The 14,118-nt window shown below is 54.1% G+C and overlaps 1 protein-coding gene across 3 annotated transcripts in view; it reads right to left on the bottom strand.

Annotated features, from left to right (window-relative positions):
• Positions 1–14,118, bottom strand: part of RGS3 (regulator of G protein signaling 3) — a 74,140-nt gene that overhangs the window by 54,588 nt on the left and 5,434 nt on the right. For 2 of the 3 annotated variants that reach the window (XM_085076459.1, XM_085076460.1), the window contains exons 3-12: positions 12,114–12,172; positions 11,435–11,529; positions 10,537–10,605; positions 9,769–9,829; positions 8,154–8,244; positions 7,481–7,548; positions 3,465–3,546; positions 2,671–2,776; positions 2,066–2,399; positions 1,624–1,663 (exon numbers count right to left, since the gene is read on the bottom strand). In XM_085076459.1, the coding sequence (XP_084932585.1) occupies positions 1,624–1,663; positions 2,066–2,399; positions 2,671–2,776; positions 3,465–3,546; positions 7,481–7,548; positions 8,154–8,244; positions 9,769–9,829; positions 10,537–10,605; positions 11,435–11,529; positions 12,114–12,170 (1,003 nt within the window). In that variant the 5' untranslated portion in view covers positions 12,171–12,172. Of the gene's footprint in view, positions 1–1,623; positions 1,664–2,065; positions 2,400–2,670; positions 2,777–3,464; positions 3,547–5,803; positions 5,974–7,480; positions 7,549–8,153; positions 8,245–9,768; positions 9,830–10,536; positions 10,606–11,434; positions 11,530–12,113; positions 12,173–14,118 lie in introns of those variants that run through there. The other variant, XM_085076461.1, reaches the window with a different exon arrangement.

Below are 14,118 nucleotides of genomic sequence, written 5' to 3'. Positions count from 1 at the left end.
CAGATAAAGGCAGCAGAGGCAGCCAGCACTGGGGTGGGAAGCCAGCCTGGCTGTTTACTGCTGGCTGCAGCAGCTGCCTTTGCTGGGGGGAACCCTCCTGACCTAAGAGGTTGTCTCCACCTCTGAGTGCATTAATCCTGACATTTTCCCTTTTCCCTTTTTCATGGTTGCACTGCCAGATAACATCGAGGCACAAGAGAGAGCTCAGCACAGGGTAGATAAAATCTTTCTGAGCTATTCAGGATCTGTGTTTCCTCTTATCCCTAAATCACCTCGTTTTATCAGAGGAAATGATCACCTGCACAAGTCCTGGCACAAAAACACACCCAAATGTCAGCTCCTGTCACTGCAGGACTGGTGGGCAGCTCTGTGCTGCCACACTTCATCCCTGCTCAGGTTAACTGATACCTTCCTGAAGGTAAGGTAAGGCTGAAGACTTAACATTAAATAATTGAAAACAATCCATAAAAATCCAGAGTTTGTTATGGGAAGAAGCCCAACCCTTCCAAATCCCACCCTACTGTAAGAACAAGTCCCCGTGGTCCAGCTCATCTTTTCACAGGATCCACAAACAGCAGGAAAGAGCTGCAATTATCCGTGGAACAAAACATCCCCTGCAGTTGAGAGTGGAAAATTCTCCTGGCTGCAGAGCTCCGGGGCTGGGACTATCCGAGACACAGGGGTCTGGCACCCACACTGCTCCCTCCTGCCCCCCAGCACTCCCACCAAGGCTCAGCCAGCCCCACACTTTGCTTTCTAGGGACACTGCCACACCTTTAGAGACAGCACCAAGTCGTCCAGCTGTGCCCTCACCAGACAGGGAACGCTGGGGGTACATAATTCTACAGGAGCTCACCTCACCCAGGGATACACAGCTCATCCTGAGGGCATCCAGACAGGCCAGGGTGCAGCATAGCCTCCCAAAGCTCCCAAAATCCACGAGCAGACAAGAGGTATTTTCTACAAGGACCTAGATTCCTGCAGTGCCCAGCCCTGCCACCCACCTCAGCCCACTCCTCCCACAAGTCCAACCATCCCCAGGGAGCTCCAGAAAAACCCAGCAACCTGTCACAGGTGTCGTTTATGAGCTCATATTTGAAAGGTTTTTTGAGGAGAGCTGGCCCAGAGACTGCCAGAGACTTTGCAGCAGCCCAGGGCTTGAATATCCCCCAAATCTGGCACAACCACCTGGCACTGATCTGAGCCACAGGCACCCTCACTGCTGGAGCACTGAAGGGGATCTCAGAGCAGGAGATTAGCTCTCCCAGCAGGGCCTCATGGATGAGAAGGGAAACACGTCATGGACACGTGGAGAACCACAATGCTCAGAGCTTTCACACTTCATGTTTTCACCCTGCCCCTGATGGAAAATCCCCACCACCAGCTCCCTCTGAGCTCCCACAGCCCTCCTCACGAGAGGCTCACCCAGTGCCATGTTCCCTCCTCTCTGCTTGCAGGTGAGGCACAGTGGGAAGATGATCCCACCCAAAAGCCCCAGGCTGCTGCTGCTTCTCTCAAAACATGAGCCCTCTGCAGAACTCAGGATAAGGATTTGGTGGTGCCAAGAAGGCCAGCTTAGAGCTGGGTGCTCTGAGCAGCATTCCCAGCACTGGGACAACTTACCCACAGTGGAGTTGTCCTCTTGGTACACAGGCCTCAGCAGCTGGAAGGGACAGAGAGCACAGTCACCTGCAGCAGGCCTCAGGCACAACTACAACCAACTATAAATCTTAACATGCCAAACCCAGCCAAGCCAAAGCACTTCAGAGAGGGGGAAAATCATTTTTGCAGCAGAAAGTGAGAGCAATGACTTGCACTGTGGTCTGTGCAGGGGAAACACTCCCCACATCCTCCCCATACCCCTGCAGTGAGCCATGAGGGGAGGCAGCAGGGAAATGTTTTAGAAAACAGTGAAAGCTCCAACAAGGGACAGAGTTGTGGCTTGTAAAATTGGCATTGCTCTGGCAAATATTTAGAGATGATGCTGATAAGAGTGAAGGGGCCAGGAGAGGCAGCAGCACTGAGCCCACAGAGCCCTCAGGCACGTGCAGCCCCTGAGCCCTACCTGGCTGCCGGGGTTCAGCGGAGCCAGGATGATGTAGTTCTGGTCTGCAGCAGAGGGCACTCGGGACAGGGCTGGCAGGGTGTTCTGGCCCCGCTTGCCCAGCTCGGTGTACCTGTCCCAGGTGTGCAGCCCCAGCCCCTCGCTGCCATCGTAGAGGATGTGGCAGCTGCGGCGCTGCTCCGCCTGCACTGCGCCGTTCTTCTCCCGCTTGTTGGGAGGGGACTGCAGGTCGTAGGTGGATTTGCAGGAGGACCTGCGGATCATGCCCTCGTGGGCTGGCTTCACCTGAGGCACCAGCCTCCACACCAGCAGGATGATCTCCGTGGGACAGTTCCTGGCAGAGACAGCATGGGGAGATCAGAGGTGCTGCATCCGCGTTCCTCAGCCAGGGACAGCCCCTGCAGTCCTTCCTCCCTCCAACCCCTCTGCCCCTCTCCCAAGCTCCTCAGCCCCTGTATCCTTCCTTCTCCTCCAGGGTATCCTTTCCCCGTGTCCTGCATCCCCCAGAGCCTTCCCCTTCCTGCACTCACTCAGTGCTCCCACCCTAGGCCCCTTCAAACCAACTCTCCCAGCGCCCTGCCCCGGGGTTTTGGGGGAACACTCACCGGATTTCGTGTGCTAACTCCACACATTTCCAGTGCTCCACAGGCTGCTCGTTCAGCTGCAGCACCGTGTCGAGTTGCTGCAGACCTGCCTTCTCTGCTGGGCCACCTGTGAGGGACAAATTCCAGTCACCTGCCAGGCAGGGAGCTGAGCTGAGGGGGCAGAAGAAGCCCTGGAGCTTGGAGACACCAAGAGAACTCCACAGCTTGTAGCACTCGCTCCCCCAGATCTCATCTGTTCCTCTGACACTCACACCTGAAAATGAAGTGAGGTCAGCCAGCCTGGAGCTTCACTTTCCAGCAGGTTCACACACACAGAGCACCAGGACAGAGCCATCAGTGCTCCCTCAGAGCTACTGCAAGAACCTCCTGCATTTCCTTGGGGTGCAGAGGGGAGCATCAGGGCACCATGGATACACCAGTCCACTCCACAGGTCTACAGCAAGAGGATCGACACAGGGAACAGAGGATTCCCACAATCCTGCTCCCCTCTGGCCTGTTTTCCCCACAGATGCTTTCTGAAGGTCTCCAAACCAGACACTTCTCAGGTTGGAGAGGGAAGGGAACAAAATCTCTGCAAATTACTGTGAAACACTGCCAAAATAGTGACACACTGTTAACCCAGTGGCCTCTGACCCCATCAGAGGAAACAGTGAATTCATTAAATGAAGTTTCTTGGAGGTACCCAGAGTCCTGCAACGTGTGGGAGCTCCAGAATCACAACCAGCTCTGGGAAGCTAAAAAAGGAGCAATAATTCATTCATATCAAGAGGGATGAAAAGGATCCAGTCTCTTACCAGAGTCCACTGCCTGCACACGGACTGGGGAGTCGCAGCAGATTGTGAAGCCAAAGCCATCACTGCCTCGAGGGATTGTGATCTGCAGGGAGACACCAGGGCTGCCTGTTAGGTGGGAAAGCAGCCACTGCATGGGATGATTCTCCCTCATTCCCACACTGCCCCACAGCCTCTGGAAATGCTGGCACACAGCATTTTCGAGATGGGGAAGGGCTGTCATTGTGACCCCCATGGGTGGAAAGGGTGCTAAAAAGCAATGCCAAATCAAGCCAAGGATCTTTGGGATGCCACAAAAGGAGTGTTTGTTTAGCACACACTCTGCTCCCAGTTCTTCCAAGTGTAAGAAAAGGTCTGATAAGCCATTAGAAAGGAAAATCTGGCAGTCTGACTCTGACTTCTCTAAGCAAGTCACTTAAACATTTCATTTCCTGTTGGAGAATACAGAAATAGCAGCACTCCCCTGCTCTGACGGGAGCTGCGAGATCAACACTCTCCTGTCCTCCAGGCATCTGTGTGCATCATCCCCTTCCCTGGGCTGAGTGAGATTTCCCTCACTGAGTTTGGAGAGGATGGATGCTGGGTTGATTTAGGCTCATTTCTCCTCCTGATTCTAGGAGCATTGAGCTTATTAATAAAATGATGCTTATTTTTTGATGTTGGCTTCCAGCAGCAGCTCAGCATGACAGATCCTGTAAATACCTGATTAGCCCCCAAGACATTAGTCAAGATGCTTGTTTTACTGACAGAGAAAAGAAAATTAAAAATCCAACATCTGACCTGTATTATTTTGAGAACAAACAGGCAGAAGGAAGATGAGGAATTCAGCAGAAGTTGCCAGGGAGGAGATTTGATTCCTCACTCCTTTACCATGCGAGGGCAAGGGCAAGGAAATTCAATTTCCCTGCACCTTGTCCCTGCTTGATTGCTCAGCATAAAATCAGGCTTCAAAAGAGAAAGTGGCTTTCCCTGGCAGGATCCAAACATAGGTCCAGCCCCACTACACTGAGCATTTTTCCCTCTGGAGTTTGTTGGATCCTCAAAGGGGTGGCTCTGCACCTTCAAACAAATCTCACAGCTCAGTCCAGGATTTGATGGATTTGGAGCTGGAGCTGGATTTGATGATTCCTGTGAGTTCCCTCCAGCTCAGGATATTCTATATCCTATAATTCCACCTCCAATACCAACCACTGGCACCTCAGGAGCCAACCCTGCATCTCTCCCATCACGGAGACTCCATGGGCACTCCCCAGCCCAAGGCTTCCCCTGTGCCAGATCTCCCATTCCTCCTCCCTGAGCTGACTCGTCCCCTACTGCCCTGTGCCACTGAAGAGCAGCTTGCCCCTGCTGATGGTCCTCAGCTCCCACCAGCATGGCCATCACAGGCAGTGACTGTCCATTTTTTGCCCATTTTTGCTGCTGTGCACAGAACTAAAGGACTATGAGCAGCTGGCACGAGCTGGGAGGTAAGTGGGTGGCAGGTGGGGAGGCTTGCTGTACCCAAACTTGGCCAAAAACGCAGAAGAAATTTTCAAAGTAGAGACTTGAGGAGGTCTAAGACACAACCAGGTCATGAGGACAAGGCAGAGCAGCTTCCCTGACTGAGATGCTCACCACAGCCCCGGCAAGAAGGAGGCAGTTTGGTTTGGAATTCTGCTGCTTTTGTAATTCCCAATATTTGCTGCTCCCCACAGCAGCTTTGGAGTAACCTGAAAGATAAACGCAGGAGCACGGGGAAGAGCTGGCCCTGAGCTGGGATTCCCAATCCAGAGCACAGAGGGAATATTTCTTTGTAATGCAGGAGACTGGGACCTGCCAATGGAAAAGCAGCACCCGGCATTGCACACCAGGAGAACTGGAACCAGCTTCAACAGGGCACAGCAAGCTACTCTTCAGGAAACAAGCTGCTGGGGGCTCCCAAAAACACTAAAATAATTGAAAAATAGGCAGTAGCAGCCTGCTGTGCCTGCCTCTCCTCTAACAAGGGGGAAATTAAGACAACACCTTGCAGCTTAACACTGTTACCATCAGCATGCTACCTGCAAGTTACATAGTAAATATCAATTTTATATTTAAATATATTTATATTTTAATTAGATATTTTAATATCCTATATATATTTTTAAAAACCCTCTATGCCCATTTCTCCACTGCAGCAACAGCCAGCAATCAGCCACAGGCACCTATCTAAAGATGCTTTCCTTGTATTCTCACTATCATAATTTAAAAATTATAACGATATCAAGCCGATACCCCAGAAGCAGCACACACAGAGCCTAGGCATGGCAAGAGACCTCCCAGACACTCAGAAATTGACCCAAGGCTCACAGGGAGATACAGACCTGCCTGTACCTCCGCTCCGAGCACACCTTGCAGAGTCCATTGAAGCGGTTCATGGCTGGCACCCCCAAACTCGCTGCCAGCCCATGAAAATCCCGCAGTTCCCGGAGCCGCCGTGATCCCCAGCTCCTCGCAGCACGAGTGTGGAAGGAGCCCCAGTCAAACTGGCATGACCGCCCATGGGAACCCAGCTCCCGAGAAGAATGGCAGGAAGCCACCTTTCACCTCCCCGGCCCCTGTGAGCGCTGTATGCCGCTTTACGATAAGCCAGAGGCTTCCTGAGAACCCTCACTGACGAGGAAGGGAGAGAGTTTTATATTAAAATTCCTGTCAACTCTTTAGTATTCCCTAGTCCCCGCTCTGTTGATGTGGCTTTTGTTCCCGTGGCATTCTTCAGGCGCACGGAGCACTTTGTTATTGCAACCTTCTCACAAACACTTGGAGGATGTTTGAGCGGCGTTTCACAGGCAGCGGCTGTGAGAGCCTCACTCCATTAAACACACAAATCAGAGGTTTGGGTTTATAGAAGCAAAGAAAAAGAAAAAGCAGAGTTCGTTTTTGAAAGCACAGACCCAGAGGATAGGCACGTCTCCATGTTTTGCGTTTGTAAAGTCACCGAGCGGGAAGCACCGAGGTCAGCTGAGCTGCATCCATGGTGGAATTTGGGAATTAAAGACCAAGAGGAACTCTGAGCACTGCCAGCAGCAGGGCACCCAGCAGGGCTCAGCTGCCCCATGCAGCCCCACTGCCAGAGTTGGGCACAACCCCTTGGAGATGGGGTTCCAAGAGAGAAGAAAACACCTTGCACACTCCTACAGGGGGATGAAAAAGGATGAAAGGCTCAAGGGCACTCAAAATCCAGGTTCTCTTGCACAGCAGCTGGGGTGGCAGGGCCAGGAGGCCAGGGAGGGAGCTGAGGAGCCTCAGCACTCCCAGGGGAGCCGGCAGTGGTGGAGCCATCGGAGCATTGTCCTGGGCGGCCGCACTGCCAGGCTGGAGCTGGAAGGAGGAGCAGCCTTCCTTCCCAGCCACCACCTTTCAAGTCAGTGGCGACTGCCGGAGAGGAAGGGAGGAGAGGGGCGCTGGCTTTGTTTGTCTTGCTCAGCCCTGTGCTGTAAAACAAATAACTGCAAATGCAGCTGAGGGAAGCACAGGGCGGAATTCGGCCCAGATAAATCACGGGGCCGCCTGAGCCCCGTTTCCGATGCAAACCATGTGTTTGTGTTCCCATTTCCCATCTTTGCCTTCCCTATAAATCACCCAGGCTCCACCATGGGCCTTTCCCTTCCCAGAGCACGCGGCCCTGGAAGGAGGAGAGGAGCAGACGTGTCTGAGGAGCCACGGAGCTGGGCAGGGGATGATGCCTGGGACAGGAGCCTGCCAGCCCCAGCCCCACCATCCCAGGCAGTGCTGCTGCTTTGTCCTCAGTGGCAATACACTGGAAAAACAGGAGGTCCCTGAGGCAAGGGGGGTTAGCACCCAAATCACCTCCTCCACCAGCTGATTGGGGTAACAAATGGCCCGTGACAGCCATGGCGTGACAGGGAGGTGACAGAGCCCCCTCACCTCAGCATCTCCCTCACTGACACACTGTCCCTTGACTCATCTGGAACCCCCCAAGCAGGCACACGACCCCACACCTTCCCAGTGCTGGTGGGTCACAGCCCTGTCACACCCACCTTCAGCTGCTGCAGGGTCACAGTGTCCTGGCTCTCCTTGGCTGCACTTCGACTTCCTGGGTTGACTTCTAAAATAATTGTTTTTAAAAATTAAAATTAAAAGTCCCCATGAGTGTGATAGCACATCTGACAATCCCACACTGCAGATAAGACATTACATGTCATAGGCACATGACCTCCAGGAAGCAGCTCCAGGGTGGCTGCACACCTGAGACAGGCACTGCTGTCCCTCCCTGCCCTGTGCCAGCCTCTGCTCCTCCACACGCCCTGGCAGAACTGCAAGACCAAGGCAGGAGCAAAAGCCCCTCATCATCCAGCACAGACCCCAGGGGCAAACAGACCATGACCACAGCAATGACCCCCACATCTGAGAGGCAGGAGGCAGCATGAGGATAAGGCCATGCAAGTAGCTGCAATGCTGGGGTCCCAGCAGAGCCCCAGGAGCGAGGCTGAAGGGGAGAGCAGGGCCTGCTGAACCAGCCAGGATCTCCACCCCACCAGTTTTTTTGGCATGCCAGTGCCCACTGAGCAGCACAGGGCTGAGCAGTGCCCATGGGGGCACAGGGTGCAGTGGGGCTGGGGCTGCTGCACACCAGCACAGCCTCAGACACAGGAGTGACTCCTCTTCCAAGCCTTGCCAACACTCCTGGGAAAGTCCCACGGGGAGACACACCTGAGCTCTGCTTCAGCCTCCTCATGGCCACCTTCAGGTGCTTGGTCCTGCCCAGGTCCTCCCCGAGGAGGTAATACCAGCCACTGATCTCCTGTGGGGAGGGAAGCAGCTGTGGATGCAGGGCCAGATGTCACCCCCATTTCCTTCAGCCAGGGCAGGAGCTGCCCCAGGAGCAGTTCCAGCCCACAGGAGCCCAGACCTGCTCTCACACACACACAGAACCCAGTCCTTCTCTCAGGACACAACAACAGCTAAAATTCCATCCTCCCTGCAAGGAGGAAACAAGCAACACCGAAGCAACAAGATTCCAGGTTTTTAGAGGGATATCCAGCAGCATAGTGCAGGTGACAAGGCCACCTCATCTCAGCCCTGCTGAGGTCCCAGGAGCACCACATGCCACCAGCATCCTCCTCCCAGCCCTAGGAGAGCTGGGTGGGGTGCTGTCCACATGGCCACTCCATCTGCTCTGCATGCAACACTGAAACTCACTGCCCAAACTGGACAGGGAAGGGACATCTCTGAGAAAGGGACATCTCTGGCCAAATATGACCAGAGCAGAGGTCTCTCCTGGTGGGAGCTGCAGTTTCGAGCTGTTCTGCCTGATTATCTTCACTGTTTTAAAAAAGCTGCACCGCACTTGTCTGAGTTTTGGAGGAGGCCATGTTTAAGCCACCTCTCAGCCTCTTCTCAGGTCACTGCCACCAACAGCTCCTTTTAAATCTCCTGCTATGAAGATAATTTCCATGTCTCAGGTGCGGAAATATAAAAAATCAAGAAGCACTTGGACAATGCTCTCAGGCACAGAGTGAGATTGTTGGGGTGTCTGTGCAGGGCCAGGACTGGGACTCAATGATCCTTGTGAGTCCCTTCCAGCTCAGGATAGTCCATGATTCTGTGAGCTCAGGGGATGTATTAACACTTCCATTAAACACCTTCAACTTGCTGAGATATTCTGCTGTCCAGAGAGAGAATCCTTCCCCACTGGCCACCGGGATGAAGCATTCCCATGTTTTGGTGGTCATGGGAAGCCGTTTGCCATGGCAGCCTTGCCCGAGGAAGGCAGACCCAGCTGTACTAACGAGGAGCAGCCAGGCTGGGGCAGCAGCACTGTGACCAAACCTGCCGCAGCAGGGACAGGGATTCCAGCACAGAATCCCTGCAGGAACAGCCAAAACCTCTGTGTCTGCAGCTGCCCACACTGCTGGGAATAAGGCAGACTCCTCCCAGGAATGTGTCCCCACCATCACATCCCCTCATCCCCATGTCAGATGGGACCCACACCAGGCTGGCCCCATGTCCTGTCCTGCTCCTGCAAACTGGGCAGGCAGCAAGCGCTGGAGACACCTCTGTGCACCCCCAATTGCTGCCACCCTGTGCCCCTGCCAAAGGGAGTGACATCCCCTGGGCCAAGATCCCTCCTCTAACAGCCTGCCCACCCCTGACTCCAACAACCACATGATCACCAGTCTCACACTGCTCACCAACACTGCGAATGAACATGGGAACTCCCTAGGCACCTTCTCCCAAACCTGTTTCTGCCCCAGGGGTGCACTCCATCCACCCACCAAGCCCAGAGAGCCCCAGCCCCACACCCTGCACTGGGACACAGAGGTACCTTGTCCAGGGACAGGAGGGACTTCACACCAAAGCTCATGCAGCCAAGCAGTTCACTCTGCCTGTGGGAGAACCAGAGTGCAGGGACTGTCAACACAAGCCTGTTGAAGCACCAGATCCCCCCTTGCACCCCTTTTCAGGGAGTCCCCAAACATCCCTGTCCATGCTGGGAACTCAGCAGTGCCCAGGCCATGCCCCAGCTCTGTGGTTTGGGCAGACATGGTGTAAGCACACAGCTTAGCTGCAGCAGGGCCAGGAGGAGCTGGGCTGGAGCCCCTCAGTCACCTCCAGCCCTCCTGGTGCTGGCAGGAGCTTGGCCAAGGAGGCAGATGGCACTTGCCTGGGCAGGCAGCCCAGTGCCAGAGCCACTGATGCTGGGCTCTGCTTGTCACTGCACTGTCCCCAGACTGAGAGAAGATCCCAGCCCATTCCAGCTCCACTGGGCTTTGGCCAGCAGTGCAGGCACGAGTGGCTGCAGGGGTTTAAATGCTGGCCCAGCTGATGGCTACTAAGCAGCAGCAATGGCAGCAGAGTGCCAAGGGCAGGGTTTCCTCTCTGCCAGCCTGCCCGTGGTGCTCACCAGCACTGGCTGCCCACGAGTGTGACCCCAGCTGGGACATCCCTGGCCCAAGCCCTTGAGCAGGACAGCCCTGAGGTCAGGGTCATCCCTCGGGCTGGAGATCACATGGGGTGACCAGAGCAGGTAGCAGGTTCTCTGCCACAACAGCCTGGTTTGAAAGGCATCATATGACAGCTGGAAGCTCCTTACCTGGAATTTCTCTCTCTGTTCCAGACTGTGACCAGGAGACGCTTCTGCTCATCCTCCTCTTGCACTGGGCTGTAACAAGAAGAGGGCACAGCTCATGAGCTTCCTCAGGAGCACTCAGCAAGGGCTGCCCTCACAGCCACAGAGCCCTCAGCCTCCTCAGAGCCAGGTCTTCTCCTCCAGGTTCTGCACAGAGCACTGCAGCACCTCCCCAAACAGCAATCTGCTCATTCCTGACAAACACCTGCAAGAGAATGTGATCTCCCCGGGGCAGGCACAGGGACACCACTCAAGCAGTTTAAGGGGGAAAAGAATCTTGCAGAAAGACACACATCCAGCATCAAAGGGTAAATGCAAGGAACAAGCCACAGTTCGTGCTCTGATACCACCACCCTGTGCCAAATCAAACGCTGCATGGGTCAGAGGGCTGGCACAGCCTGGGTCGCCAAGGTCTGCTCAAACACTAAGGCATGCAGCTCCTTTCCCATGCAGAGACATGCTGGAGCTGTAGGGAAACCCTTTTACCTTCCTCATTCACACTATTGCAGGTGCAAAGTCTAACAAATGGAGCATGATTGTCCAACTCCTGCCCAGCAAGAAAGTCTGAGTATGCAGGAGCAGCCCTGCCATGCTGTGTCTGCTGACAGCTCTGCAGAGCTCTGCCCAAAAGTTCAAGGCATTTCAGCTACAAAACCCAGCAGAATAATGTCTGTCACTCCTCATCTGAGCAGCAGAGCTGCTCAGGCGTGCAGAGCGTTTATTGTAGATCACAAAGCAAAAGCAAACACGGGGTCTTGGCATGGGGAGGCAGCCCTGGGACAGCAGGCACTGTGTCCCCAGCGCTCTGTGTGACACGGTGCTGAGGGGTGGCCCAGAGCTGCCTCTGCCCTGCCATACTCACAACACAAAGTGCTCATGGAACACAGGATTTTTGCTGTCTGGCACAGTCTTCGTCTTTTGCCTGCATTTCCAGTCAGCATCTGGCACAATGGACATCTTTGGGAGGAAAACAAGCAGAGTTTTAACATTCCCAAAGCAAGCTCCGGCCTCAACGGGTGGTTTGGATCACCTCACCCTTCTGCCTGTCAAGTAATTATATTATAAAACTGCCCAGGGCAGGGGAGGGAAGGAAAAGAGCAGAAAAATCAAGAAGTGATGCACACAAGTGTTACTGGCTGGTGTCTGACTCGCATCCCTCTCGGGGATCTGCTTCCTGCACTGTGCACACCCCAGCCAAGGTGACCTCCAGGAGAGCCCAGAGCCACCCTGTGCCAGCAAACATCCCCACCAGGCTTTGGGCACCCACTGGGACATCCTGCAATGAATGGTTGACACACCTCTTAGCAGGGTCCTGTCCTTCACTTTTCTGCTTCATGCAGACATTGCCAACAAAACCCAGGAGCCACCCAGTGCTGGGCAAGAGCCCAGCCAGCTCCCTGCATGCTGATGATGCTCTTCCAGAGCAGGATGGAGAGGAAAAGGGAAGGGACAAACAGCCCAGAGCAAGCTTGCAGGAGCCAACCACAGAACTCCACTATAAAAGCATAAAGCTCCCTGAGCAAAGCCCCAGCAGAACCCACCTTCACATAGGAGTCGCATGCATGGCACTCTGCTCCCATCAGACCTTTTGCTTCCATGACTGGAAAGGAAATGAAATGGTCACATCCCACAGCAGCAGGGAAGGCATCTTCCTGCTCCACACTGCTCTGCTCCACAGGGTGATCCCTCCTTGTGGGGCAGAACCCACCGTGCCCTCAGACAGGGGTTCGTTGTACTTTTCCTTTAACACACCCTGCTATAAATACAGACTGCAGCTGAGGTCAGTGGCTGAGGCAGTTCAGCATCCGGATGGCAAATTGCATTCCCTCTGCCTGACTTCCCCCAGCCTTGGTCTCCCTTCCCTGCAGCCAAATGTATCATCCAGTTAAATATCACATCCTTATGCTGCCCCGACGCTGCTTGGCCCCACTGCCGGGACCCTGCGGCTGCCTGGGGCAAGGGTTGTGCAAGGGGTGTGCAAGGGGTGTGTCAGGGGTGTGCCAGGGACGTGCAGCAGAGCCTGGAGAGCACAGGATGGGCTCCAAGGCCAAGCTCCCTCCTCACAAGCCCAGCAAGGCAGCAGTGACTCTGCCTCTGTCACAGGCAGATTGTGCTCCTGATAAACACATTCAGCCTGATGGAAATCCTGGGGCATGAGGGGAAAGGGGCTCTGCAAGCCCCTCTGGATCTTCATGAAGTTGTTTGTAAGGCTCCCCCAGGACAGCAAGCACCAAGGGCCTCCTCCTCCAGCCAGACCTGCTTTGGGGCTAAAGATTTTGGGGTGGAGAATCAAAAAGTCAGATGGGTCACCCCACATCACCACACAGCCTCCTCCTGCCCACACAGAGTACCCTTGAGCACCCATTATGAGCAGCCCCAGTCCCTGAGCTTCCTCTGCCTCCTTGCTGGACCATTTCCCTCTGCCCAGACCCTCTTTTGGAGTCAGCACCAGAACGAGACCATAACTCACACCCAGCTCATGCTGGGGCTGCTCCAGATGGAGGGATTTGGGGTAAAGCCTGTGCCAGACCCTCAGATCCACACACAGCTTGGAGGGAGAGGGGGGAAGCAAAAAATAAATTAAAATAAATATTCCCCAGACTTTTTCCAGCTGTTGCTCCTTTACAACACATGCCTGCACAGCTGGAAAAGGGCAGCATGCACTGGGGGCTCAGCCAGGCCCTACAGCTTCACAGGGCTCAGGCCATCCCTGCCCCATTTCATCACATCCAGCTTTTGGGGGGAAGCTGGGCTGTAAGGTGGGATGTGGCTCAAAATAATTCTTTCTCCATCCCCTCCTGCCCTGCCACGAAGGTCTGTGGGATGGAGGTGTTTCCCCCTCCCAAAGCAGGGACACCCCCAAGAGCACAGGGAGGCCCAGGGCTTTGCTTTCTCCTTTCACAACACCCAAATACAGGACAGCAACAGACTGCTCTGTTCACAGGGAGGGAATTTTTACTCTGGCCATTTCAAACTCTTGGCTTTCTCCTTGATTCTTTATCCATTTCCTCATCTTGAAGCCCTGACAGGCTCCTGGCAGAAAGAGCTCAGTGCCAGGCTCACAGCCTTCACTGCAGGAGCAATCCTAAGGGGACTCCCAAGGGTTCCAGGCAGGTTTTTCCCAAAGAAAATAAATAATTCTGACACTCCCATTGGCCTCTCTGATTATCACCATCACAGCTGCAGTGACAGTGCCCTGGGGCTGTGATGGGTGGCCCAGTGCTGCATCAGGGCCCAGGTCTGAGTCCCCTGTGGGACATTCCATGGCTTCAGGGACAGCAACCCTAGCCTGGTCCAGGTGAAACACTTTTGTTGAAGAAAATACTGGTGGTGTTAAAAGCTGCAGCATTTGGAGGTAACAGAATGGTTTGGAAACCCTGGCAAATGTGGCAAAGAGGTTTTGGCAGAGACAAAGCATTTCAGATTTTCTTTTCCAACAGGTATTTGCCTTTTTATTCTTCATATGGAATTAGAGAAAAATAAATTATACACAGGGATGTAAACACAGTGTTCATCCTGAAATGAAGGTCTCTGGAAATTTCATTT

This window comes from Lichenostomus cassidix, chromosome 17, assembly GCF_008360975.1.
Source record: "Lichenostomus cassidix isolate B80296 chromosome 17, HeHo_3.0, whole genome shotgun sequence".
In the NCBI taxonomy this organism is placed as follows: domain Eukaryota; kingdom Metazoa; phylum Chordata; class Aves; order Passeriformes; family Meliphagidae; genus Lichenostomus; species Lichenostomus cassidix.
Note: the sequence above shows the minus strand (reverse complement) of the source record. Positions and strands in the feature narration are given on the sequence as shown.